The 26,156-nt window shown below is 44.6% G+C and overlaps 9 protein-coding genes across 10 annotated transcripts; 5 read left to right on the forward strand and 4 right to left on the reverse strand.

The window, feature by feature from the left end:
• Positions 1-235: 235 nt before the first annotated feature.
• LOC115771434 (60S ribosomal protein L26) lies at positions 236-1,247 on the forward strand. Its single transcript, XM_030717140.1, has 2 exons — positions 236-315; positions 568-1,247. Exon 2 carries the CDS (start codon positions 586-588, stop codon positions 1,033-1,035), a length of 450 nt encoding a protein of 149 aa, XP_030573000.1. The 5' UTR covers positions 236-315; positions 568-585; the 3' UTR covers positions 1,036-1,247.
• Positions 1,248-1,696: 449 nt separating this feature from the next.
• Positions 1,697-2,546, forward strand: LOC115771433 (gametocyte-specific factor 1 homolog). Of its 2 annotated transcripts, XM_030717138.1 has the most exons (3): positions 1,697-1,742; positions 1,807-1,875; positions 1,961-2,546. In XM_030717138.1, the coding sequence occupies exon 3, from the start codon at positions 2,027-2,029 to the stop codon at positions 2,528-2,530; it is 504 nt and encodes a 167-aa protein (XP_030572998.1). In that variant the 5' UTR covers positions 1,697-1,742; positions 1,807-1,875; positions 1,961-2,026; the 3' UTR covers positions 2,531-2,546. The 2 variants fall into 2 exon arrangements, with proteins under 2 accessions (XP_030572998.1, XP_030572999.1); XM_030717139.1 differs by lacking the exon at positions 1,697-1,742 and having other exon boundaries at positions 1,766-2,206; positions 2,264-2,546.
• Positions 2,547-2,610: 64 nt separating this feature from the next.
• On the reverse strand, positions 2,611-3,389 carry LOC115771432 (gametocyte-specific factor 1 homolog). The gene is made up of 2 exons (XM_030717137.1): positions 3,078-3,389; positions 2,611-2,988 (listed from the first exon to the last, which is right to left on the reverse strand). The coding sequence occupies exons 1-2, from the start codon at positions 3,249-3,251 to the stop codon at positions 2,626-2,628; spliced, it is 537 nt and encodes a 178-aa protein (XP_030572997.1). The 5' UTR covers positions 3,252-3,389; the 3' UTR covers positions 2,611-2,625.
• A 77-nt stretch (positions 3,390-3,466) lies between these two features.
• On the forward strand, positions 3,467-5,084 carry LOC115771431 (corepressor interacting with RBPJ 1). The gene is made up of 2 exons (XM_030717135.1): positions 3,467-3,811; positions 3,880-5,084. The coding sequence occupies exons 1-2, from the start codon at positions 3,740-3,742 to the stop codon at positions 4,990-4,992; spliced, it is 1,185 nt and encodes a 394-aa protein (XP_030572995.1). The 5' UTR covers positions 3,467-3,739; the 3' UTR covers positions 4,993-5,084.
• Positions 5,085-5,369: 285 nt separating this feature from the next.
• Positions 5,370-7,249, reverse strand: LOC115771429 (COP9 signalosome complex subunit 1b). The gene is made up of 2 exons (XM_030717133.1): positions 7,143-7,249; positions 5,370-7,078 (listed from the first exon to the last, which is right to left on the reverse strand). The coding sequence occupies exons 1-2, from the start codon at positions 7,173-7,175 to the stop codon at positions 5,522-5,524; spliced, it is 1,590 nt and encodes a 529-aa protein (XP_030572993.1). The 5' UTR covers positions 7,176-7,249; the 3' UTR covers positions 5,370-5,521.
• Positions 7,250-7,427: 178 nt separating this feature from the next.
• On the forward strand, positions 7,428-10,471 carry LOC115771428 (pre-mRNA-processing factor 6). Its single transcript, XM_030717132.1, has 4 exons — positions 7,428-7,581; positions 7,642-9,160; positions 9,219-10,172; positions 10,229-10,471. The coding sequence occupies exons 1-4, from the start codon at positions 7,484-7,486 to the stop codon at positions 10,451-10,453; spliced, it is 2,796 nt and encodes a 931-aa protein (XP_030572992.1). The 5' UTR covers positions 7,428-7,483; the 3' UTR covers positions 10,454-10,471.
• A 38-nt stretch (positions 10,472-10,509) lies between these two features.
• Positions 10,510-13,156, reverse strand: LOC115771385 (glutamate receptor ionotropic, delta-1). The gene is made up of 4 exons (XM_030717070.1): positions 12,994-13,156; positions 12,223-12,928; positions 10,820-11,680; positions 10,510-10,756 (listed from the first exon to the last, which is right to left on the reverse strand). Exons 1-4 carry the CDS (start codon positions 13,154-13,156, stop codon positions 10,510-10,512), a joined length of 1,977 nt encoding a protein of 658 aa, XP_030572930.1.
• A 6,515-nt stretch (positions 13,157-19,671) lies between these two features.
• On the forward strand, positions 19,672-21,576 carry LOC115771561. The gene is made up of 2 exons (XM_030717311.1): positions 19,672-20,355; positions 20,418-21,576. Exons 1-2 carry the CDS (start codon positions 20,196-20,198, stop codon positions 21,542-21,544), a joined length of 1,287 nt encoding a protein of 428 aa, XP_030573171.1. The 5' UTR covers positions 19,672-20,195; the 3' UTR covers positions 21,545-21,576.
• Positions 21,577-22,086: 510 nt separating this feature from the next.
• Positions 22,087-23,504, reverse strand: LOC115771393. Its single transcript, XM_030717079.1, has 2 exons — positions 23,336-23,504; positions 22,087-23,271 (listed from the first exon to the last, which is right to left on the reverse strand). Exons 1-2 carry the CDS (start codon positions 23,487-23,489, stop codon positions 22,136-22,138), a joined length of 1,290 nt encoding a protein of 429 aa, XP_030572939.1. The 5' UTR covers positions 23,490-23,504; the 3' UTR covers positions 22,087-22,135.
• Between the last annotated feature and the right edge of the window lie 2,652 nt (positions 23,505-26,156).

A 26,156-nucleotide genomic window follows, 5' to 3' on the forward strand; every position in this document is an offset into this window, starting at 1 on the left:
TCCAGCCAACTCTAAACGAAAATTATTATTTGGAGTTTTTGTTTCTAAAATTAATTTGGATTATTACAATTATGTTATTATATGTTTTATTAAAGTAATCCACTATTCAACAATTCCAATTCATTTTTTCAATTCCTATCCGAATACGGATGATGTACATGTTATGTACATAACCATTGCCACTTTGTGTGGCAACGCTAGTCAACAGTGTTGCAAAGCGTATAGTAACCTTTTTGAGTACCTAATTTTGACATTTCCGCCGGTCGCAGCTGTCAAAATTCTTTCTTTTCGTTGTTGTTACGACGGTAGTTTGGTGTAAGTTTCCATGTTCAATATAATTTCGCATTTGTTCAGCCATCATCGTTTATTTTGGCGAGTTAATAATTAAAATGTGTAGTACACGCAGTGGCACACACTTTTTAAGTGAAATTGCATCGGTTTTCCTATGTTTGTCGTGTGGATATCGACCCGCGAAAATAAACAAATGCAAATTATGAGCAAATGCAAGACCTTTGAAATTTTCATGTAAATGTTGCTAATCATTGCAATTGTTTAACGTTTCCGCAGCCAGCACAACCAACCAAGATGAAATTGAACAAGTTTGTGTCGTCGTCGCGCAGGAAGAACCGCAAGCGTCACTTCCAGGCTCCCTCACACATCCGCCGTCGCCTGATGTCCGCCCCCCTCTCGAAGGAGCTGCGTCAGAAGTACAATGTGCGCTCTATGCCCATTCGCCGTGACGACGAGGTTCAGGTGATCCGTGGCCACAACAAGGGCAGCCAGGTGGGCAAGGTGGTGCAGGCGTACCGCAAGAAGTTCGTCGTCTACATTGAGAAGATCCAGCGTGAGAATGCCAACGGCACCAACGTCTATGTTGGCATTCATCCCAGCAAAGTGCTGATTGTTAAGCTGAAGCTCGACAAGGATCGCAAGGCCATTTTGGAGCGTCGCAGCAAGGGACGTTTGGCTGCATTGGGCAAGGACAAGGGCAAATACACCGAGGAGACTGCCGCTCAGCCCATGGAGACAGCGTAAATCTCCCAAGCACCCCAACAACAACAGTTACATGTGCAGCAGCAGCAGCAGCAAAAGCAACAATAACATCCAATGCCAACGCCACTGTTTACAGTTTTTACCGTAACGCTTAGTGTCAATGAGAAAACGAAATTGTGTGAAGTGTGAGAAAATGCCGAAATTCTTTAACAATAAAGAAGAGTTGAATTTTCCCAATATTTGTAAATTACAAATCTATTTCTTTTTCATTTGCCTTAGCATCAAAAGGTAGATTTTTAGCAATTGTGTTAATACATAGATAAAACCTGGACTGTGACAACGACAAAATGTGCAATTACTCCGACTGTATAAATTGTACAGCGTGGAGTAGGATTAGAAACCTAGGCGGGGGCGTATGTTTTCTTCCTCGGAGTCCATATAACATATACTATTTAATTTAGTTGATGCTTTACAACTCTTGTTTTTGGTATTCAGGCAGTTAACACTAGACTTTGATAAATTGCGTTTCTATAAAAAGTCCTGCTTTTTACAGCACTATCCCAACACAAGCAAAGCCGATTTTCACAGTACTTTCAACATATGAAAAAAATACCTTTTCATATATATTCCACTGAAACAATAACAAGGCGTAATTAAAGAGTTCTATTTAAATTAATCTTTCATAATTTTCCTAAATTGGCCCCAACAAGCCTTTATTTTAGATATTTGGATATCCTATTTATGGACAGGTCAGTTAAATGTGGGCTATATATTATATGCATAAAAAACTATATAGGAACCACACACAAACAGAAACAATTAGAACGCATGACATAAATAAAGGGCATTTTTCATTTAGCAAACGCATGTCGTAGATTTTGGGTAAGTACAAAAATTGAAATATCGATAAGTTGAACAAAGGAAATGGAAAATTCATCGTTATCGTACGGAACTGCCAACTATCGAGATCTTGGATTTGGGCGGCGCTGGATGATGCGGAGTTTTTGCTGTAACAGCATATTTGGTTTCAAAGATGGCGTCCACAAGTAAATTTGACGATTTCGTTTCTTGTCCGTATAACAAGGCGCATATTGTGCTCCGCGGACGGCTGACAAAGCATTTGGTGCGCTGCAGCCGCAATCCGGAGAACCTGAACAAGTTGCTGGTCTGCCCCTTCAACGAGAGCCATCGCTTGGATGCACAACAGTTGCAGGTTGGTAAAATGTTCGACCTGTTGCGTCTCATTGGAATACATTTTGAATTCATGCAGGCGCACATAAAAATATGTCCGGAACGTGCCGGCTTTGAGCGGCATGCACAGAAGGACGAGCAGCCGCCGTTGGCGGAGCCTGTTAGCCAAGTTTCGATCGAATGTGAAGAGGATTGGGACAACGAGCCGGATGCGCCCACCTACGATCCGAGTGCCTACTGCGAGGAGAACTTGGTGATACGCTCAAGCGGCCTACACGGGCAATCCAAGAGCGTGCGCCGAGATTTTCGGGCCAAGGAACGACGCCGTTTCGCTGAAAAACAATAAATTCGAGAAGACTTTATATATGCATGCATACAAACGATTAAATAATTATGTTTTATATAGTTAAACTTTGGCTATAAATTCGAGTTCCTGCTAGCTCAGCGCTGGCGGTTGGGCAACTTGTAGGGCGCCGAGCGCTGCGATGTCGGGCAAGTGGCTTTGCTTGGTCCTCCTCTGCTTTGGGTCTTCTCGTTGGCATCGTCGTCGCTGTCTTCGCCAAGCAGACGCTTCCGTTCCTCCTTGATGAATGCCTTGCGCTGTGAGGGGAACATGCCGTTCGGCTCACGGACAACATTTGCCGTGGCAACGTACAACTGTGGATTGTAGTCGGGCACGTCGTCGTCATCCCAGTTTTCTTCTGTTTCGATTTTTTCGTGTCTTGTATCTTCGGTCAACTCAGCGGGTGCACTGTGCTGATAATGCGCAATGATTTTACGATCGATGCATGATCTTGTGTGCGCCTGCAAGGTGTGTGTGTGTGTGTATGTGTGTGTGAGTTTGAGGAGATTAGAGCAAAATTCAAGTTGATCGACTCGAGCGTGCCACTTACTAGAAACTCTGGCTCGGGTATAAGATGCGATTTGTTAAATGGACACACAAGCAGCTCAATCTCATCTTTGTATATCTCCCGACATTTCAGTATATGTTGTTGCAGTTTTTTGCGCAGCATTTTATGTGCCTTGTTATAGGGACAATAAACCATTTCATTTGGATCCGTTTCCATTTTTGAAAATTGGGTCGCAGGTCACAATTTTAAATGAGGTAGGTTATTGCGTACTGGCGTACTTGCCTAGTGTTGGCAAACGTTTAATGGTGACCTAAATGAACGTTCCGTTATGAATCCATCTACGGAAGTTCCTTTTTTTTAAACTATCGTATCACCAAGATGCGATCTTAAATCAAACGCAGCTGTTTATTAATAATCAAGTTGTTGTCACGTACTCTTTAAAATTATTCTATATTTTTTGTTTGAAACGTTTTATGAAGATACGTTACTAGCATAAAAGATTCGGAGCAGCTGCAGAAGTTGGTTCAAATCGTTCAAAAGAGCAATTCTTAGCTGGTTTTTTAATTAGAGATTGCAAATCTATCGATAGATTTTAGTTTTATTAAACTGCAGCACATACACAAATACAATTTTGGGAACGCATTGACGCATTGTGAAATATTAATTTTGTACTTTAGAAATATAGGAGTTAAGAAAACAACAAGATGGGCAAAGGTTTCAACAATTATATGTGCAAGAAATTCTTTCATCCTGCCTCACGGGACAACCTCAAGCGGGTAGGTAGCCTCTAGACAACTATGTTAATTATGGAATTAATCGTTTATTAAATGTATTATATGTTTAGGTATGGATGGCGGAGCAGCAGGCTGAGGCATATAAGAAGAAGCAGGAGGAGCTGCGCACACAGTATGAGAAGGAGCAGAATCTGCACGAGAACAAGGCCATGCTCAGCAAGGACAGCAAAGACAAGCTGAGCGTTAACTTTATGTATGAGCCGCCGCCTGGCGTGCGCAAGGAGCGGGAAAAGGACGACGCCGAGCCGGAATACAAGTTTGAATGGCAGCGCAAATACAATGCGCCTCGCGAATCCTATTGCAAGGGCGACACCGAAATTCGGGATCAGCCCTTTGGCATTCAGGTACGCAACGTGCGGTGCCTCAAGTGCCACAAATGGGGACACATCAACACGGACAAGGAGTGCAGCATGTACAGCATATCGATGAGTGAGGCGCGCAAGCTGCACTCGGAGTCGGAGGCCAACGACATTATGTCCAAGAATGTGCTCGAGGAGCAAATGAAGGAAGATGGCCTGATGATGAAGCGTTCGGCCCTGGAGCTGCAAAGCATCAAGGCTGTGCAGCAGCGCCACCAGCTGGTGCCCAGCGACGAGGAGGACGAGGCGACGCGTGCCGCCAAGCAACAGAATCCCGAGCTGCTGTTTCTCAAATCGCTGAGCAAGAAACAAAAGCTAAAACTGCTCAAGAAACTCGAGAAAATTGAGCGCATGAAGCGCAAGGGTGAAAGAAAATCAATCAAATCTTCAAAAAAGAAGTCCAAAAAGGACAGCAAAAAGCTGAAGAACAAAAAGTCGACCGAGAGCAACAATGATAGCTCATCCTCCTCCTCCTCGTCATCCGACTCGGACTGCGGTCCAGCTGAACAAAACAAGCGCCAAAAAAGCAATCACAGAAGCAGAGAGAGATCGCGTTCCCGCAGCAGAAGCAGGGAGCAACGCGTCCGTTCCCACAGCCGAAATGGTCTTGCAAATGGCTCCAAGGCAGCTGCAGAGGAACGGCACAGAACTGGCAGAAACAATCATCATCATAGCAATGGCCAACGCGACAGAACGCGCAGCCCACACAGAGAGGAGCGCACCAGGCAAAGGCGACAGCGTTCGCGCAGCGGCGACAATCGCCGGGAGCGGGAACGGGAACACAAAAAACGCGATAGACATTAATTTTACAAGCATTTACATTTTTATAATCGCAATTGTAGCAAAACCTACCCATTTTTTATAAAAATAGAATTCCAACTTTTTAAATTTAGCTAGTCTGTCATTTTTATGTATATAAAGCTCAAAACTGAACGGATCGGACAAGTATATTGTGTCTGCCTGCTGCAGATAGAGCGAAAGATGATTCTATAAACAAACAAGACAGACTGATCAAGAATCTATATAGACACAAGCTTGGACATTACCTTTTCATACATTCTCCGCCCGTGGGAAATTTAATATAATGTACATATTCATCCGAAAATGAGATGGATCAGAAGAAATATCCACACTTGCTGACAAATCTATTCTAATTTCAGCAAGTACATCAACAGTTCAACTTATTTTGAATTAATTAGCTTCGCTATAAGACTTTATTTTGCCGCACACAAGAAATTCGCAGAAGGAAAAAATAAAAAGGATCAACTTGTTCGGGTTAACACAGTTGACCGTTCGCGTGTGTATCGAATGTTGCTATATATTGTAGTTGGCTTTAGATGCGAGCCAGTTGTGCGGTTGTGCTGGAGCCCGCAGAGACGCACAGCTCGGCGCCATGATTGCTGCCAGTCTCGCGGGAGACGCTCTTCACATGGATGTGGCTCTTGAGCATGGCAGCGCGCAGTATAAGCATGCGGGTGTGGCGCTGGTATTGCTTGCCCATGAGCAGGGCGCGCTCGAAAGTGCTGTTGCGCTGATCGGCCTCCTTGGCGTAGAGTATCTTGTTGTGCGAGTCGATGCGCGCCTGAATCTGGCCGTCCAGTATGAGCTGCATCACCTCGTTCTCCAGATCGCCCACGGTCGAGTTGAAGGCAGTGGCCATTTTGTGCATATCAGCGGACATATATGGGCTGAAATATTGGATTAGCGCACGGTTGCGTATCTTCGTGTAGAGTATGCTGACGTGTGGGGCTATGTACATGTCCACCAGCAGATTGTCGCGTATCTCGTCGAGCAGCGTAAGGCAGCTGGCGTATTTGCTCTCGTAAAACTTGAAGATAATATCACGCAGCTGCGGCTCCAGCTCGAGGAACAGCTTGAACGAGGTGGAAGCAATTACCAGACGCTTCAGCTCCGGCCGATCAAAGGTGGCCAAGGCGCAGAGGCCGCCGTAGACGGCCACATTGCTGGTGGAGATCATTTCTGGAAAGTCACAATGATCAAAGTTGGCTGCCAAAAAATGCTTGGCCGCCACTTTGTATTTCTTTTGCTGCAGCTCGGCCAAGCCGGCGGCGCACTCCAGGCGCGTGTGCACCTGTGCATTTGCCTCCTTGGAGCCCTCGGAAAAGTCGGGCGTACTCTCCGCCTTTGATATGTAGCTCAAGACATGCGCCCAGTTCTTTAAGTAAATGGAAACCTTGATAACATTCAGGCACATATTGACCACATGCTTGCCACTGGTGCAGTAATCGCGCGCACGCGAATAACACTTCAGAGCATTGGTCAGATCGCCACAGCTCAGGTAATGATCCGCCAGATCGTCGTGGCCGCGCCGGATGCTCTCCTTGATGGAATTCGATTTATAGTTCTTTAGATCCGAGTCGAGTTTCTCCAGTTTGAGAGCCGCCTTCTTCATTTTCGCATCTACCCAGACAGCGTCATAGGCAAAAGCATCCTTCTCGCCGCTAGCGCTGGTGGCATTCGCCTGAGCCGCAGCTGCTGCTGCCGGCTGTGCAGCAATGTCGGGCAGAGCGGCAACTGCAACAGCGGCAGCCGCGCCGGCTGCTTGATCACCGCCTGCAACAACAGCAGCTGCCGCACCCGCAACTCCAGCAGCCGCTTGTAGATCGGCCAAACGCTTGTGCAACATCTGATAGACCTTCACGTTGTAGGTGGACTGCACGTAGGTGATGGCCATTTTGAGTGCCTCCAGGGCCAGAAGTGGGCAAACGTCGGCCACATAAATCAGGCGATCGAGACGCGCGATGCCCGTATATTGATTGGCATATACCTCCAGATCGATTGTCGGATTTTCAACCACAATTTGATGCTCTTCATTGTTTTCATTGTCTTCGTTCGGTGGCGCATCCACTTGCATTGGCTCCACGGCATTCTTAAAATGTGTCACGGCTACGTGAGTACTTTGATGGGTGCATCAAAACTGCAATGTCACTTACCTGCATAAGCGGCGGCATAGGCAGCACGGGCATCTTGCAACGTTTTGTTAGCAAGCGTAATTTGCGAAAATTATTGAATTGCTTTTCTATTCTGTGCCGACTTCAGTTCGATAAGCTATCGTTGGAGATTGTCAAATATTTCGATTACGAACATGCCAACAATATTTGTAAGCGATAGTTTTGTTGTCTGTGCACTGAGTTTCGAAAATTCCCATCTCTATACTTGCAATTCCGGGCGAATGGCACAATTGCAAGAAGCAGCCAGCGCCTCGCAAACGTTTTGTTTATATCATTGAATATTATTATAAATAATAGAGAAAATAACGTAAAACCGTCGAAATATGTCAAATATAACAGCTGCGGTAATTGCCAACCGCAATAAAAAGCATTTCCTAGGAGTGCCGGCGCCGCTTGGCTATGTTGCCGGCGTGGGACGTGGGTAAGTAGTTTCTTATTATACATTAAATTTTCGACGATTGTTAATTTTTTGGTAACACAGCGCCACTGGCTTTACGACACGTTCGGATATTGGTCCGGCGCGCGATGCCAACGATGTTTCCGACGATCGTCACGCGCCGCCAGCCACCAAGCGCAAGAAAAAAGACGAAGAGGAGGAAGAAGATGAGGATTTAAACGACTCCAACTATGACGAGTTTAGCGGCTATAGCGGCTCACTCTTCTCCAAGGACCCCTACGACAAGGACGATGAAGAGGCAGACGCAATTTACGATTCCATAGAGAAGCGCATGGACGAGAAACGCAAAGAATATCGCGACAGACGCTTGCGCGAGGACTTGGAACGCTATCGTCAGGAGCGGCCCAAGATTCAGCAGCAGTTTAGCGATCTGAAGCGTTCGCTGGCCACAGTTACCACCGAAGAGTGGTCCACCATACCCGAAGTGGGCGACAGTCGCAATCGCAAGCAGCGCAATCCGCGAGCCGAAAAGTTTACCCCGCTGCCAGACAGCGTTCTCTCGCGCAATCTGGGCGGTGAGACTGCATCCTCATTGGATGCCAGCTCCGGTTTGGCATCCATGGTGCCTGGCGTGGCCACGCCTGGCATGTTAACGCCCACCGGCGATTTGGACTTACGCAAAATAGGACAGGCGCGAAACACGCTCATGAATGTAAAGCTCTCGCAGGTATCGGACTCTGTGACAGGTCAAACGGTGGTCGATCCTAAGGGCTATCTGACCGATTTGCAGAGCATGATACCCACCTATGGCGGCGACATCAATGACATTAAAAAGGCGCGTCTGCTGCTGAAGAGCGTGCGGGAAACAAATCCCAATCATCCGCCCGCTTGGATAGCCTCGGCGCGCTTGGAAGAGGTCACAGGCAAGGTACAAATGGCGCGCAATCTGATTATGCGTGGCTGCGAAATGAATCCACAATCCGAAGATCTCTGGCTGGAGGCGGCGCGCCTACAACCGCCCGACACAGCCAAAGCTGTCATTGCCCAGGCGGCACGTCACATACCCACATCGGTGCGCATTTGGATCAAGGCTGCTGATTTGGAGACGGAAACCAAGGCCAAGCGACGCGTCTTTCGCAAAGCTCTTGAGCACATACCGAACTCGGTGCGTTTGTGGAAGGCGGCCGTGGAACTGGAGAATCCCGATGATGCTCGGATCCTGCTGTCGCGTGCCGTCGAGTGCTGCAACACCAGTGTGGAGCTGTGGTTGGCCTTGGCACGCCTCGAGACCTACGAGAATGCGCGCAAGGTGCTGAACAAGGCGCGTGAGAATATACCCACAGATCGGCAGATCTGGACAACGGCTGCCAAGCTGGAAGAGGCCAATGGCAACATACACATGGTCGAAAAGATTGTCGATCGTTCGCTGACATCGCTTACGGCGAACGGCGTCGAAATCAATCGGGATCACTGGTTCCAGGAGGCCATCGAGGCGGAGAAGTCGGGTGCTGTCAATTGCTGCCAGGCAATTGTGAAAGCCGTCATCGGGATTGGTGTCGAGGAGGAGGATCGCAAGCAAACCTGGATCGATGATGCCGAATTTGTAACTATTCGTGTGCGATTCCATTTTCATGTTATTCTAAGGTTTTTTTTTATTTTAGTGCGCCAAGGAAAATGCATTTGAATGCGCGCGCGCCGTCTATGCGCACGCCCTGCAGATGTTTCCATCGAAGAAGAGCATTTGGCTGCGTGCTGCATACTTTGAGAAGAATCATGGCACACGAGAGTCCTTGGAGGCGCTGCTGCAACGCGCTGTGGCGCATTGTCCCAAGTCGGAGATACTCTGGCTGATGGGCGCCAAGTCCAAGTGGATGGCGGGCGATGTGCCCGCTGCCCGAGGAATTTTGTCGTTGGCCTTCCAGGCCAATCCCAATTCCGAAGATATTTGGCTGGCAGCCGTCAAGTTGGAGTCGGAGAACTCGGAATACGAGCGTGCGCGACGTTTGTTGGCCAAAGCGCGTGGATCTGCGCCCACGCCGCGTGTTATGATGAAGTCGGCGCGACTCGAATGGGCACTGGAACGCTTCGATGAGGCGTTGCGTTTGCTAGCCGAGGCCGTCGAGGTCTTTCCCGAATTTCCGAAACTCTGGATGATGAAGGGTCAGATTGAGGAGCAGCAAAAACGCACGGACGATGCGGCCGCCACCTACACGCTGGCATTGAAAAAGTGCCCCACTTCGATACCCCTGTGGATTTTGTCCGCCAATCTGGAGGAGCGCAAAGGTGTCTTAACCAAGGCGCGCTCAATACTGGAGCGAGGAAGGCTGCGCAATCCCAAGGTGGCAGTGCTCTGGCTGGAGGCCATCCGCGTAGAGCTGCGTGCCGGGCTTAAGGAGATTGCCAGCACCATGATGGCGCGTGCCCTGCAGGAGTGTCCCAATGCCGGCGAGCTGTGGGCAGAGGCTATCTTCATGGAAACGAAGCCACAGCGCAAGACCAAATCGGTGGATGCACTCAAGAAATGCGAACACGATCCGCACGTACTGTTGGCGGTGTCCAAGCTGTTCTGGTCGGAGCATAAGTTCTCCAAGTGTAGGGATTGGTTTAATCGGACGGTAAGTGCTGATACTTTAATTAATTTCTAAAATAACATAATTTTCTTTACACTTAGGTAAAAATCGATCCGGATTTGGGCGATGCCTGGGCATACTTCTACAAATTTGAGCTGTTGCATGGCACGGAACAGCAGCAGCAGGAGGTGCTCGAGCGTTGCATTGCCGCGGAGCCCACGCACGGCGAATCGTGGTGCAGTGTGAGCAAGTGCATCCGAAACTGGCAATTCAAAACGCCAGACGTGCTGCGTGCTGTGGTCAGGGAGCTGTCTGTTCCAATTTAAGTTACCTTCAACATAACTAAGAATCAATTTAATCTACGAAATAAACGGCTTGCAGCTTAATGCAGCGTGGCTCTGTAATCCCGAACAAATGTGTAGATGCCATGGCTGTGCTTGCGGATGAGCTCGATGAGGAACACGCCAAAGCTGAGCGCGGCGCCGCAGCCAAAGATGCCAAATGCATAGCGGCATTCGGTGAGGCCAATGGAGACAAAGCCGCCGACGCCGCTCTCGCATTTCGGCTTCTGTGGTATCCATTTGCGTTCCTCACGATTCACCAGGCTAATCTCGCGCTGCCAGCGTATTCTGTTCCAGAGAAATACGTTTAATTAGATTGCAACTATCCAGTCTATCCAGCCGGCTACTCACTGCCTGCGGAACAGCTCCTTGTAGGGAAAGTTTTTGCGTGTTGGCACAGCCAACATGGGTAGCTGGAAGGGTTCCAGTTCCATGAGTCCACATTTCTCTGGCTCACTGAAGGTGTCGCTGACAATTTGATAGCCCGCCTGGAGCTCCACCTGGTATGCAAATAGTCCGGTGCGCATTTTCTCCATGCCCAGCACAGGGCGCATATAAACAAAATCTCCCTTTGAGGCAATCTTTTTGTGATACAAGCTCTTTGTCACCGGATCTGTGGACTCGGTAAAATAGATTTTATTATATTGTGTATCCTGCACGCCAATTTCCAGCGGCGATTGCCCCAAATCACCCAGCGACTGTATCGCATCCGACGGGCTCTGTAGCAGAGCCACAATGTTCGCCGAGAAGGAGGTAAACAGGAAAACGGCGGCCACAAATGTGGTAAAGACTATAATCCTCGCCGAACGATTGCGCACGTTCACATAGAAACCCTGCTGGCACATAGCACCAAAGACAAAGTTCACCGAATCCAAATATGACATGTTGTGCGTGTGCGGCGAGAAAAACATTTCCAATAGCAGCACCAGCATGGTTACAATCAGCAACACCAGTATGGATATCCAAACATCCTGCTGAAAGGGCATCGAGAAAATGTTGGCCACTGCCGACAGTGGAGGCTGTCGAAACATGATGCCAGCTCTCACGCGATACGTTTCGGCCACAAAGTCACACAGGGCGATGCGATCCAAGCGCATAAAGATCCCCAGCTGGGCAAAGTCCAGTTCATAGCGCTGAAAGCGACCCATTAGGCCGTCGAAGGAGCCATTTGGTTGACGCCATCCATAGTTGACGGTCTGGTAGGTGTTATAGCTGGCCAGCAAGAGAGATAGAGAGAAGGAGGAAGAGAGGCAGAGAGGCCAAACTTAGAAAGGCGATTGAGTAGCAATTGGTGGTAGACAGGTTGAGTGAAAGTAAAAGGGAAAGCGAGACGGAGAGGAATGGGCAGGGAAAATGTGTGCTTTGAAAATCGCATAGAAAGGCATTTCCCAAAATATAAAATGAAAAAGGGAAAGCGAGACGGAGGATAAATAGTTGCTTATAATACTAAAGCCTTAAAATTACGATTATAAATGTGTACTTTAAATCATTAAAATCGCATAGAACGGTTTTCTTGAAAATGCGTTTCTTTTGGATTTGGCAGATGCGGCAGAAAGATAAAAGGGAAAGTGAGACGGAGAGAGAGGGGCAAATAAGTAGATTCCTATAATACTAAAGCTTAAACATTACGATTATTAATGTGTGCTTTGAAATCATGAAAATGGCATAGAAAGGCATTTTTCAAAAGCTTTGAAAAACATTAAATACGACAGGCCAAACCAAATCAAGAATCGTTCTAAGATATTAAGAAATACCTCATATTCAATCGAACGGCCAGCTCCAGCATGAGGCGATGATTGACTTTGGAAATGGTATCGATATGCCGCAGGGAGAGGTCCTCGATGTCGGTGAACAGATCTGGAAATGCAATAACAATAGCCGTATTGAAGACAATGCCCTCCAGATTCTGTCTGTATGTAATGGCCGAGCCGAAGTGCTGCAGCGCATGGACCATGTGTCGCCGATTACGCAGTCGATGACCCACCAAGCGGCGCTTGAGCGGCTTCCAGGCTGCCACCTTGTACACATCCAGCAGGGTGGCGGTGAACGGATGCGATGGAGTGTGCCACAGCACACGCACCTCGCTGTCGGGTGGCAAAAAGATCTCCGCATCTTCGAGCAGATCGAGCTCCTGCAGATCCTGCGTGAGCAGCAGCCAATAGCGATTCGTGGTAAAGTAATTATGCTCCGTGGCCGCGGACCAGCGCAACAGATTCAGGGCACACGAGCTGTTGAACTGCAGCAGCAAAATGCCCAATTTGTAGTTCAGTGCGGGCAGGACAAATGACAGCTCCCAGTGGGTCTCGTTGTCCGCTCGAAAGCTGCGCGGGGGCGGCGCTTCCGGTGTGTCCGTCTCGTTGCCGACGTGGCGCAGGTCATTCAGACAGTGCTCCGTCCAGAGCTGCACATAAATATTGTGTGTCATGAAATGTTGCAGGAGCGCATGCAAACGTGCCGCATCTGTTTTCGCGAATGGGTCACGCATTTAGTTACGGGCGGGAATATAGTATATCCTCACAGCTCACCAATGTCCCCGCGACACACAACCAGCATCAGGCTGTGCACGCCATGGTGGCGATAGTAAGCGACTAGCATATCCGGCAATTGATTGCCCCACGAATCATCCTTGAGCAGCTGCTCCTGCTTCTGCTGTCTGCGGGGAATTGATGCGTCAGCTGGCGCTGACATTGATGTCGACGCTGTCAGCGGCCAGAGCAGCAGCAAGAGCAGCACAAACAGCTCTGGGAATATTAACGAGTTCATGCTCAGAGTACGTCCTTTGCCAGTCCTTTGCAGAAGGCTTCCGTTAAGCGGCGGCTTTTATACGGACCTGGCGACCTTTTGGCCAGCAAAGTACCGCGGTAAGCACATTAAATATAATTGAGCTTTTATTTTTAAAAAATTATGCATTGATTACGCTTCAGAGACTTCCTCACGTTTGCCTCACTTTTCGCCCTGCTGTCATTACGTATACGAGGCGTTGCCTGCACCGCAATTCGCAGCAATTTCTGCCGACAGCTGCAATTGGTCATCGAAGGCGTTTAATTGGCGCTGAAATTGTTCACCCAAAGTCAATTACATGCCATTAAATATATAAGTTACAAGCAATAAGTTCTAAGTTGACTTTTGATGGCCAGCTTATAAAATCGAAGAATAGAAAGTTTACTTTTACTGTCTGTATGAAACAGATAATCTTGCTTGAAATCAACCGAAAGATGAAGCACTAAAGTAGATTTTTAACATGAAAAACAAATTCTCCTTTGCTCAACCTGCGCCTCCTCCTAAGTCGAAGCTGCCGCCTCCTCCTGATTCGCAGCTGCCGCCTCCTCCTGAGTCGAATATGCCGTCTCCTCCATAGTTGAGCCCGCCGTTTCCTCCATCACTTGATGTGAATATACATACATACATATATACATGTATACATGCATACATACATGCATACATACATGCATGCATGCATACATGCATGCTTACATACATACATACATACATACATACATACATACATACATACATATATACATACATACATACATATATACATACATAAATACATACATACATACATACATACATACATACATACATACATACATACATACATACAAACATACATACATACATACATACATACATACCTACATACATACCTACATACCTACATACATACCTACATACATACCTACATACATACCTACGTACATACCTATTAACCCCTTGGTGCTCCACCGCCAAGCACCTCCGGTTTTATAGCTCCCAGCGTTGAAGTCGCCTGCGCCTAATTCATACGAGAAGCCGTCAAGCCTTACTTACATTTTTTAGAATCGAGTAGGAGGGCAGCTTTAATAAATACGTTTTCTTATTTAAATTTTCCACGCAACAAGAAAAATTGGTCTGCCATTGGTATTTTATCAGACATATATACGCACATACATACAGACACACACGAACACACCTACACACACATACATGCATACATACATACATACATAAACACGTACACTCATTCGGACATTAATTCATTGATTTATACTGCATGCATACATTCATACATACATACAAACATACATATATACAAAATCAATTTGGCATCTAACTCTGCCAACATTATTCTTATTTTAATAAAATACTTAAAAAAGAATTTGCAAAACACTTGTAATGAAAACCTAAAAGCCTTTCTCAAATTAATGAGAATCGCATAGTGGGGCGATATTTATAAATATGTTTTTCCTTTATTTGCAGGTGGGAGCCATCAGACTAGTGAAAAAATTAAATTTTGTTTTAAGTGTAAAATACGCAAAACGTTTCATAAGAGTTTTTCATTATTTTACATATTAGCGGATGGAATCAGATGATGATTTTATCAAAGTCTGGCATCATTTCCGTTTATATATTTTTTCAGATATTTATGACATGCATTAGATAAGCTTGGCTTGTTTTTATTTACCAATAAAAAGAGCAGGCGTGCATTTCCCGGTTTTCTTTAGGTCGTTGCCTTTCAACACCTTTTCTATCAATAACTGACCAGCTTATTGGCCACGGCTTCTATTTATCTTCTTTGGCTTGTCAGTTCGCGTTGCAAGCAAGGAAAATCCTCTAATTGATTTGAAAAATGGCGCAATAAAAACAAATAAAAGCTTTCCAGCTTGTTTTGGCTTCGACATGGATCTGCGCGTGCCACGGGACATTTGCCCCGCCGCTAGACACAAACGTGTGATAATCTGGATCTTTGGTGTTTCCGTCGCTGTTGGTGTTGCTGTTCCTGTTCCTGTTCCTGGTCCTGGTCGTGTTTCTGGCTCCTTTCGCCTGTTGCCCATTCGTATTTCCTGCGCCTCTTATTTCCTCCATTCGGCCGATTGGCGGGCGCGTTCCGGTCTACGGCAAAGGCAAAGGCCAAGGCAGCGGCAACGCTTCAATAACTTTTATCACTTTTAATTGGGTTTTTCTTTATAGCCAACGCATGTCTTAGGCGACTTATGAGCCCAACACATGTGCAGATTGTAATTTTGTTAATTTGTCTCTCTCTCTCTCTGTGTGTGTGTGTGTGTGAGTGTGTGTTTGTCGGGCCGTGTCGAGCTGTTGTTGTGGCTTGTTTTTGTGACAGCAGGCTAATGCCAGTTTTTCCCAGTTGCCGGTCCGAGATTTTCTTGCTTTCAATTTTCCTAATTGCTTCTTAATGTGCGTCATACGCCGCCAACCAGAACTTTGCCCTAATTTGCTTTTTAACTCCTTGTCACAGTTTAATGGCAGTTGCTTTAAAAAGTTTGCAACAATTTTTATTTTCACTTTAAGCAGTATATAGCTTACAGAACTTTCCCAATTAACCAAGCCTACAATTAAAATATAAACTGAACGCACTTAAAGTTTATATTTTATATTAAGTATACGCCGCATGAAATCAATATGGTTTCATTTAGGTTGCATTTTAATATAAAATATGCACAATTTATTTTATTTTTTATCATTTATTATTATTATTCTCAGTATACATCATTGTTTATACGTATATATGCACATATTATTTACATATATATTTCTCATTTCAGCTCATCGCGCAACTAATTTATGCTGCCTTTCGCTGGCATGCAATGCCCAGTTCTCACGCTAGATGGCGCTGGCGTTTCATTAATCATGTCCGCCATTTTTTGACATTTGCCCGTCATGTTCAACTACTTTGATAATATTCACGCTTCTCTAAGTTTCTTAATATTTCATTGGTGACAGGTTTCCATACTCTTGCAAAAGGTCTTGCCGATTTTTTATCAAGTGTGGCTCTCACAGTATTCTGCATCATATTTTCTATTTAAACACTTTATCGTAAACAATTATCGCTTCATATATATTAAATAATGTAAGTATTATACTATAAATTTGTAAATCCTTCAATTGCTCCTTTATAAGTCCTTCAACTTTGATCTTCATAATATAATATTATCAAATAGCAGGGTATCTGCTAGTTGGTCACTCTTGACTAAAGCGCCCTTGTCTTTGCTAACAACGAGTTTCATTTCATTATTTTTGCCTAAGCATCATGTAGATGACTTGAATTAAATATTGTTGATGATCAGTTCTACGCCCAGTCTGTGCTTAAAGTATACAATACTTTTTAATAATTTGTTTTTCTTATACAAACTGGTATCTCGTGTTTTAGCACACGCTTCATTTGCTGCTCGAAGTTTGTCAGTTTATATTGACAGGACGCTTACATCTCCTTTTATGTGGCACTTGAATCCCTTTGTTGTTAAAGGGTGAACTGATTGCCTATTCTATCCCATCCATATCGCCGGTTCTGCGGCTTTAAGCAACCACTACAATTATCGGGCATCTTACACCTGACTGCACAGCTGGTGGCCTGATTTGCATAAGACCGAAAGCCGCAAGCTGTAAGCCTTTGACAATTAGCCAATACATTTTACTGGGTCTCACAGACTCGACCAACCATTCATTCGCTTCTCTGTATCTGTGCATGTGTGTGTGGGTGTGTGTGTGTGTGTCTGTTGCTGCCTTAAGCCAAATTGAAGTGTGCTTCATGTTTATTATGTAACTACAATGCGCTACTTTGTGCTACCTTTTAGCTTTCACGCTCTTGAAATACATTTAATCCATCATTGAGTTCAGACCGCGTCGATATACCCACACACAGACACACACGCACACACACATACACACAGACAGACTGGCAGACAGAGAGTCGTTAGCCTGGAGCTCTCTGTTCTCTCCTCTTTGCTGTCCAAAAGCTTTATTGAGTCCCGCTTTCAATTTGCCCGTTGCCCATTTACAACCTGTTGAAAAGGTGCAAAATGTTGGTGGCTTCTTTGACTCGCGTTTTCCTTCAGCTAAGCAAACACGCTTATGCAGCCTTATCAATCAAAGGCATCTGCCTGTGCTACACACACACACACATACATTTCTATACATTCACAAACATATGTTATTAATATGACCCATTTATTGTTAGCCATGGAAATACTAACGAAGGTATCAGAACTTTGTTAGTATTTTTTTGTAACTGTCCTTTTCAGGAAAATTCGAGAGATCAGAAAAACGGCTTGAAAACATTTTGGTTTCTTAAATATGTTCATCAAACTCAACAAACTTGGTAAACTCATCAGTCCCCCACTATGATATAATACTAATTGATAACCCTTATTCAATTTGTATGTAAATATATACCTACATATAACCCGAAAATGTACACACGTACGGTTATGTTATTGGAATCTATAAAAGGACAAAGGCAGGGAAATGGCGATCTTAAATTTAAACTTGTATGTATGCAAGGCTGTGAATGTATAAATGCATACACATATAGGCTTGTATACGTACATTTGCACTTACATAAATATAATTAAGAAGATTTCCAACACTTGCTGATTAATTACATGCATACATATTTACATACACACACACATGCACTTCATAATGTAACATTTCACTTACTGTGAAAGCAAGACGCTTCGCGGAGCCTACTTGAATTTATGAGAATCGCATAGCAAGTCATCATTCAAAAGACGTTTTATTTAAATTTTACTTCGCAGCGGCAAATAAATTTAGCAGTTGTTAAAGTAAAACATATGTATATGCTTACAAGCAAGCATGCATGCGTACATACACATGCATACACACATGCATACAAACATGCACACACATGCATACATACATTTAAACATTCAAGCACACATGCATATAAATAAAATTAAAGTATATTAGATTGGCAACACAGTTTGTAAATAAACTTTGTTAATTGAATTTGCTGCGCAGCGGGGGAGTTATCAAAAAAGTAAAGTAAACTTGGTCCGCGTTTGGCATACGCGACGTTCACAGCGGGTATTACCCGGCCTTGACTGCGCCAAGCTGCTAGCTTTAATTTTTGAAACAGCGCTGACATGAGTCACCGATAGAAAATTGGAGTAGAAAACAGAGGGGAAAGATTGGAACACCCCACGAGCGGGAAATGGGTGGGATTCCATTTACAATCGTTGACTCAAGTCTTAATTAACATGTTATACAGATGATTGCAGTTGAGACGCAGTTTTTAAGCCTTACATATCAAAGGGTAAGCAATAAAAAAAGGCTAATACAGTTTGGACTGATCCTTGATTACCAATCACTCAGTCAGTCAATCAGTCAGTCAATCAGCAGAGACACTGTTAAGATCAATCGCAAATTAAAATCTATATCCGAAGTTGTTTTATGTTTAGGATCAAAAGAGCTCATCGTCTCTTCGCTGCGGCATGCCTAAGATAACTTAAACATTCTTGAACAATCGGCTTATACATATATGTATATTTCCGCCAAATTAAAATATACTCAACCAACTTGGTAAGCCGGCAAAGTTGTGAACGGAATTTCTGTTGCACTCAAACTATTCAATGTGAACACAAATTGAATGTGTGCTTTTGCATCGTTGAACAGAAATTATATTGTCATGCCGTAAATCGTAGGGAGTTTAATTTTGATGTAGCTGGGGCTAGACTATTATTGTTGTTAGCTTGTTAACTTAACTGTCATTTGTGCAGGTACACCGAAGGTAGTCATGCGAAAATTATAAAAATATAAACCTCAGTCTAGTTAATCGTGTGCATAGCTTAAATAAGCCAAAGCTGGCATTAAATTTAAAGCTAAATTTATTAAAGCTTGAGCATAGCACACTTTATTAACATTTACAAATTTATTGTTTAAATGGAGTGCTTGAATTCGGCAGCATATTTGTGGCTTGCTGGCTTTGCCCACTAATTGACTTATTCAGCAAATGGACTCTAGCATATTAATGAACCTGCACACTGCAAATATTTATTGGCAGCTATGCCAATTATTTAGAATCAACAAGTAATTGAAGCTTATGGGCTTTAAAGTTCAAGGAACAGCAGACCAATCTATATATATTTATATATATATATATATGTGTGTGTGTACATGTAATAGATTACATTAGACGGCCTAACGCCTGCGAAATGTTGTTCTGCGTTCCCGTGGCGCTCATTAATCATTATCTGGCGCCATCTAGCGGGCGCCGGAGGCATACATTTGGCTGAATTGAGCTTAGCTCATTTATCTGCATCAAATCAATTAGCAAAGCACCTTGGCACACCGGACCCTTAGGCAGCACATTCCGTTTCCTTGGTGATCCGAGTGCCTTGTCCTTTTTTTTTTCTCTGCTTTTTTTTTTTTTGCCCATTTTGGTGTCGTTTTTGTGCTTGCTACGTGCCAATTTGGCTCGTTTTGCTCGCTCATTCGTAAATCTAAACAAATCATCAATTTTCACAAATTATACGCGCGCCCCTCAAAGTGGCGCTGGCTCGAGCTCCTGCCATATCCTTGTTATCGTTTGTCCTTGAGCCTAATTGCTTTCGTTTCATTCGCTGCGCTTCCTGTTGTCATCCACACCGTTTGTTCATTTTACATTTCATTAATTAAAGCCAATGGCCGTCGAACTTTGACATATTGAGCTTAGCCCCTCTCCCCCTTAAGTGTTCCGTATTCCCTGCTTCGTCAGCTGAAGATTCTCTCCGACAATTGTTATCTGTGCGGGGCACTCGAGGCAGCACTTAAATAGCCCATCGAATCTTTTTAAATTGATATAGAATTTTATCAATATTCGTGTTGATGATTTGGGAAATATTTTTAATTAATTTGCCAAATGCCATTAGATAATGTTAAGTTATATTCGGTGGTGGTCAAGCCTATTTAAGTTTGGGTCTCATCCCATGTTTTGGTTATACGCAAAATGAAGTGCCTCAGTCTCCTATTGCTAGTCGCTGCTCAAGCGGCCTGGGCTCGCGTGCCCTACCAGCCCCTGCCCGACATTGAGGTGCCGCCCGTTCTCGAGGATGAGATCTACGAGCGTGCCATTTATGTCGAGCCTTTGCCAGAAAGCCGTGCTGCCGGTGAGTATCAATCTTCAAATCGTGTAGACCTCTGGCTAACTCTCTCTCTCGGCTCCCAATAGGCTGCAGTGTGACCATCCGCGGCGGTCTGCCCAAGCCAGAGCCAGTTTACCTGGAAACCAACTCGGAGAACCTGTATCCCTTCAACCATTTGGGCGTCATGGAGGTGGAGAACGGCAAGACCTTGCAGCTGTGGTGCCCCAGCGGCTTTGGCACTCACTCCGACAGCCTGTTGACTGCCACCTGCGTGAGCGGCACCACCTTCAAGGTGGATGGCACGGAATACGAATTCAAGGATCTCTACTGCAACTCATGGCCTGGCTTTAAGGCGGTGAAGTCTGGCGCCACGTGCAATGGTGGCGTGGTCATTCGCGTGGGCTTTGAGATATCCTCGTCGCGTTTCGCCGAGCAAATGCAGGTGTGCTTCAACGAGGAGGAGGAGGTGACCCGCTACACGCGTCACCAGCTGTACCCGGGCAGCAACTACTATGAGACGGGCGTGGACCGCATTACCTTCCAAACGGCGGGCTACTTCAATGGCAAGAACGTGGACAAGCTCTACACTCAGGCCACACAGCTGGAGACCATCAACAAGGATTTGGGCGGCGATGCGGATAAGTATTTCGATTCGGCCTCAAACGTTTACCTGGCACGTGGTCATCTCGGCGCCAAGGCCGACTTCGACTATGCGCCCGAGCAGCGCGCCACCTTCCTGTTCATCAATGCCGCACCCCAATGGCAGGTCTTCAATGCCGGCAACTGGGCACGTGTCGAGGACGGAGTTAGGGCTTGGGTATCAAAGAACCAATTAAATGTCAACTGTTACACAGGCGTCTATGGCGTCACCACGCTGCCCAACAAAGATGGTGTCCAGACTCCACTCTACTTGGCCCGCGATGGCAACAACAATGGCCTGATTCCCGTGCCCAAGCTCTACTTCCGTGTGGTCATCGAGCCCGCAACGCATCGCGGCATCGTTTTCGTCGGCGTCAACAATCCCCATTTAACCGAGGAGGAGATCAAGAAAGACTACGTGATTTGCAACGATGTCAGCGACCAGGTCACCTACATCAACTGGAAGAAGACGGACATCAAGGCTGGCTGGTCCTATGCTTGCGAGGTTGCCGACTTCCTCAAGACCGTCAAGCATTTGCCCGCTCTGACGGCCAAGGGTGGTCTACTAGTCTAGGCTGTTCCAATAAAGACAACTGCTTAATCGAATATACAAAAAAATGGCATCAAAACATATTTGAGAAGGGGCTGTGACATTGAATACAATTCATTCCGACTTATGAATAAGTATGAAGTTTGAAACTAGGCTCCAAGAGGGGCTTAAGCCCGCAATTCCAAGCTGAACTGAAACATAAACCATTTCTGAAAAGACTTAGTCCCAGAGCACAATTAACTTTGGCATCAAGCTTTATATTTAGTTAGTTATCTTGGGTAGATATCAATTTTAGGTAGAGCTTCTATTTCCTTGCCTTCTGATTATGAACATTTATAGAGCTGGGAATATTTGGGGTACTAAGATTGAAATAATTGATTGCAATTGTTAAAAAAAAAAGATCTGGTACGAACCTTGAGCCAAGCCACTGCCAATTGATTTTTGGTTGTGCTGCCCTGAATTTATGCATATTGATCGATAGGTTGGATGATTAAATTGAATAAGACTTCTGCAAAATCGACTTCTTTCCCATTTAGTTTAGAAAATCAGTATTAAAAAAAGTATAATTATTCGCAAAAAAATTCTTTAATTCAATCTAAGCTAATCCTGCGCCAGTTAAACCAACAAACCGCTCACGGAGAACGCGGGCAAATGGGTAACCTTTTTGCGGAACTCGGACACCTCGCAGGCGTATGAGTAGCCCGCCAGAAGGTCTGTGCGCTTCCAGCTGATGTAGTTGATCTTGTCGCTGACATCCTCGCACAGAATATAATCACGCTTGATCTCATCGAGACTCAAGTGCGGATTGTTCACGCCGATAAAGACAATGCCCTTCTTGGAGGTGGGTTCGATGACCACGCGGAAGTAGAGCTTGGGCACGGGTATCAAGCCGTTGCCATTGTGATCGTAGGCCAAATAGAGACTGGTCTGCTTGCCATCCTTGTTGGGCAACGTGGTGACGCCCCAAACGCCAGTCCAGCAGTCCACGTGCTTCTTGTTCTTCGTAACCCACGCCCTAACGCCATCCTCGACTCTAGCCCAGTTGCCCGCATTGAAGGTTTGCCATTGGGGTGCGGCGTTGATGAACAGGAAGGTGGCGCGCTGCTCGGGCGGATAGACAAAGTCGGCCTTGGCACCCATGTGGCCGCGTGCGAGGAACACGTTCTTTGGCGAGTCAAAGTACTTGGCCGAATCCGTGCCCAGGGCCTTGTCAATGGTCTCCTTCTGCACCGCCTGCGTGTACAGCTTGTCCACGTTTTTGCCGGCGAAGTAGCCGCCGGGGGCAAAGTTGATGCGATCCACGCCAGTAGCATAGTAATTGCTGCCCGAGTCCAGGGTGTGGTGGACATAGCGAGTGACCTCCTCGTCCTCATTGAAGCACACCTCGTACTGTGTGGCAAAACGAGAGCCGCTCAGTTCGAAGCCCACCTTAATCAGGGTGGTGCCGCCGTTGCAACTGGAGCCGGACTTCTTGCCCACGAAGGCTGGCCAGGATGTGCACTTGATGGCCGAGATGTCGTGCTCCTTATCGCCAACCTTGAAAGTCGAACCGCCCACACACTTGGCAGTCACAGATTTGCCCGAAAGCGGCGAGTCTAGGCTGCTGGTGCAATGGAACTCAATGGTCTTGTCGTGCTCCACATCCACGTAGCCTTCCGCCGAGAAGGGAAAGAATTCCGTGGTGCCAGGCTTAATAAGCAGCGGTTGTGGATTTTTCATCTCGGTGCTTCGTATCTTAATGGAACAGCCAGCTAAGAGGAATAGACAACTTCCAGTTCATTATCGTCCTGCCTAGGATTTGGGCCTAGCTCTTACCCGCTCTATTCGCCGGCGGGATTGGCTCCAACATCTGCGGCACTTCGATCATATCTGCCTCCCACAGTTGCTCGTTTTGGATGGGCAGGAGACGGGCTCGACTGCTGGCTAGCAGCAGAAGCACGCTGAGAGCAATCAATGCCGGACTCCACATGTTTCTCTACTGTTTGACCTTCTGAAAAACCCAAGCGCTTTTAAATCTAATGCCCCAAACTGATTAGATCTCAAATTTCCCACTATGGTGAGTCCCAATTTTCATTATCACTGCAAGTACTTTCGGGTACTTCAACTCACTCCAAGTCAATTCATATACATATTGGAGTACGCCCGGCGGTTGTGATTATTTTGATTATATCACGTGTTGCGCGTGTCGTGCGAACGCGTTTTGCGTTTTTACCCCTTATCATTTAATTAGTATGGGCTAGCACTCTGACGTCACAAAGTTTACGTTTTAATGCCTCATCACATATATAAAGGGCAGTTGGCTTCGTTAGCATAAAGTACACATAAATATATTATTGATTAGAGAGAGTGGGAGAGATAGAACTTAAGATTGCATACAAGAATATTTCACTATAAAGATACCCTAACGATTTATAGGAATCACATCAGTAATGTCTGCAAATTTCAGAGAGATTGTTAGGAATGCATACTCCATAGAGCTTATGTCAAGAATGATGTGTGAGTTGTAGAGGATATTTACTAGTCGAACATGTTCATGTTCATTTAGTCATGCAAATAATCCGTCACTAAAATAAACCCGCAGCTCGAAACTCATCGTGTGGAAAACCATAAAAAAGTCCCGCACCTTTAGAGATAAACTTAATAAAAACCATGTAAACGATGATCGGCATTCCTCAAGTGCCAGGTCGATAAAAGTCGGGGAGAAAAAAAAAATTATTGTGATAGTGGGGAAGAGCTCACGTGTTCCACACGTTTTGTGTTCTATTTTTGCACAAATATCAAGTGTTTATTCAGTTTTTGGTTTGATTTCGGGTATACATTAACTCACATTCAATGATTAGCTTTTGTTTTTGGCGCAACTGTACTTTTAGCAAGTATTAACTTAAATATATATATATTTATTTATATATGTATATAAACTTATGTACAATAATAATACAATTAGCGATATGAATATTGTTGTTTTTTGTTTTTTTTTTCCCCCTTCTTTTTTTTGATAATAAATATGAACTGGCTGATTTTTTGTTTGTTTATTTACAATTAATATTTTTAACGCACTAAGGCAATTCAAATATTTAATTTTAGCTCTGCCTTATCCCTTCGGACATCTATGTTAGTTTTTAAAGCTTTGTTTCTAGCTAGCCAAAAAAATAAATTAAAGTTTGCCTTGTTTTTGTACATGACTCTGCGATAAGAGCCAAATGTGCGATAATTAAGTATTAAGTATTTTCCTTAACAACTTTTATCTGATTTTTATTTCGCAAATACACTTATATTTATATACTTTTTTGATAGAAAGAAAGTAGCTTAACTTAATTAATGCAATAGATATTTTACCGAATAGCTCTTCACTCCAACAAATAAATTGTGAGTAAATTGCGTGTCTCAGTTATGAGAGTTTGAAAACTTTATTGTTATGGTTCAACATGGAAATAATCTTTAGATAATGGAGTTTTTTTTTAGTAAATCGGTTCCGCTTCACTCTTCCTTAACCCGTTTACATTTTGATATTGTTTCTTTCCGCTTAAGTTGAGAGTTTGCCCTAATACTAAAGTTTGCAATACTTGAGATCCCTGTCTACTTCCTGCTTATTTTTATTTTTTTTAATCTTATGGTTTATTTTTGATAAATTATCTTATAATTTATTTGTAATATCTTATATATCAAGGCTGCAACTCCAATGTAATTCTTTACTTTAAAGCAAACGAACCGAAATCCAGTTTTGTAAAATATAAACTTATTTTGTGATAGACCCAATTATGTGATTTATCTGAAAATATATTTGGTAGCTGACAATTTTGGGAAAATATATAATTTAGCCCGCATCTTGTTTATGAAAATATTTATAGCTTGCAATATTTTCAGCACGACGGGCAATTGGAAATAACAAATTTAATTGTTCTAGGTTCGAAAATGTTTGACAAACCAAAACCCCCTTTCAACCACTTTTCACAGTCGCAGGATGCTGGTTCAAATCGTGAATCAAACTAATCCTATTATGGCTTTGCAGCCTTTTATAGCTATAGTTTTAGCTTAGATTGGACTTGATCTTGGACTATGTGGAGAATAACTTATTTGCAATGGAAATTAGCTGCACTTTAATTCTCTTTTCTTGCATCTTTGTTTTTCCTCGTTCGCTGTCTTTATTTAATAAAGATCAAGTCTGCTGTTAATTTGCATATTTATATGTACAAATCATATCTTCTCAAATGTTTGCTTCTTTTATTATGTTTTTACTTTTTAAATGTTTTTTCTTATTTATATATATTTGAAGTTGGATACCTATTACATTTATTTGTCACGTTCTGATCGCTCTGCCTTCTTTGCTGGGAGGACCTCAAGCGATTGGATCTACCTATAGAAATATGGCCAGCTGTGCGTATATCTCCACGGCCACCAATATACCCATTATGGACACATTTACAGCGCAGTAGACGCGTCGCAGTGAACGTCGGCGTTTACGCTGACGCTGACCACAACCTTTGCCAGAGAGCCGCGCTCCAGGCTGCAGATGCTCGCGACTGTCGTCGTCCTCGCTGCTGCTGCTGCTGCTGGTATCACTTCCGCTTCCGCTCCCGCTCCCGCTGCTGTCGTCAGCTGGTGGCATTGCCTGGCTCCGGCTCCCATTTGCTGCAGT

The sequence above is a fragment of the Drosophila novamexicana genome, unplaced genomic scaffold, assembly GCF_003285875.2.
Source record: "Drosophila novamexicana strain 15010-1031.04,08,12 unplaced genomic scaffold, DnovRS2.1 tig00000072-arrow-arrow-pilon, whole genome shotgun sequence".
Lineage (NCBI taxonomy): Eukaryota > Metazoa > Arthropoda > Insecta > Diptera > Drosophilidae > Drosophila > Drosophila novamexicana.

Bases quoted from the DNA above. Each gene is read 5' to 3' on its own strand.
- LOC115771434 (XM_030717140.1), top strand. From the start codon at position 586: ATGAAATTGAACAAGTTTGTGTCGTCGTCGCGCAGGAAGAACCGCAAG.
- LOC115771433 (XM_030717138.1), top strand. From the start codon at position 2,027: ATGGCGTCCACAAGTAAATTTGACGATTTCGTTTCTTGTCCGTATAAC.
- LOC115771432 (XM_030717137.1), bottom strand. From the start codon at position 3,251: ATGGAAACGGATCCAAATGAAATGGTTTATTGTCCCTATAACAAGGCA. The intron at 2,989-3,077 runs GTAAGTGGCACG...CACACCTTGCAG, and splicing joins TACCCGAGCCAGAGTTTCTA to GCGCACACAAGATCATGCAT.
- LOC115771431 (XM_030717135.1), top strand. From the start codon at position 3,740: ATGGGCAAAGGTTTCAACAATTATATGTGCAAGAAATTCTTTCATCCT. The intron at 3,812-3,879 runs GTAGGTAGCCTC...TTATATGTTTAG, and splicing joins CACGGGACAACCTCAAGCGG to GTATGGATGGCGGAGCAGCA.
- LOC115771429 (XM_030717133.1), bottom strand. From the start codon at position 7,175: ATGCCCGTGCTGCCTATGCCGCCGCTTATGCAG. The intron at 7,079-7,142 runs GTAAGTGACATT...ACACATTTTAAG, and splicing joins CTATGCCGCCGCTTATGCAG to AATGCCGTGGAGCCAATGCA.
- LOC115771428 (XM_030717132.1), top strand. From the start codon at position 7,484: ATGTCAAATATAACAGCTGCGGTAATTGCCAACCGCAATAAAAAGCAT. The intron at 9,161-9,218 runs GTAACTATTCGT...TTTTTATTTTAG, and splicing joins GGATCGATGATGCCGAATTT to TGCGCCAAGGAAAATGCATT. The intron at 10,173-10,228 runs GTAAGTGCTGAT...CTTTACACTTAG, and splicing joins GGGATTGGTTTAATCGGACG to GTAAAAATCGATCCGGATTT.
- LOC115771385 (XM_030717070.1), bottom strand. From the start codon at position 13,156: ATGTCAGCGCCAGCTGACGCATCAATTCCCCGCAGACAGCAGAAGCAG. The intron at 11,681-12,222 runs GTATTTCTTAAT...CTTGCTGGCCAG, and splicing joins GCCGTTCGATTGAATATGAG to CTATAACACCTACCAGACCG. The intron at 10,757-10,819 runs GTGAGTAGCCGG...TCTCTGGAACAG, and splicing joins AAGGAGCTGTTCCGCAGGCA to AATACGCTGGCAGCGCGAGA.
- LOC115771561 (XM_030717311.1), top strand. From the start codon at position 20,196: ATGAAGTGCCTCAGTCTCCTATTGCTAGTCGCTGCTCAAGCGGCCTGG. The intron at 20,356-20,417 runs GTGAGTATCAAT...GGCTCCCAATAG, and splicing joins GCCAGAAAGCCGTGCTGCCG to GCTGCAGTGTGACCATCCGC.
- LOC115771393 (XM_030717079.1), bottom strand. From the start codon at position 23,489: ATGTGGAGTCCGGCATTGATTGCTCTCAGCGTGCTTCTGCTGCTAGCC. The intron at 23,272-23,335 runs GTAAGAGCTAGG...TATTCCTCTTAG, and splicing joins CCCGCCGGCGAATAGAGCGG to CTGGCTGTTCCATTAAGATA.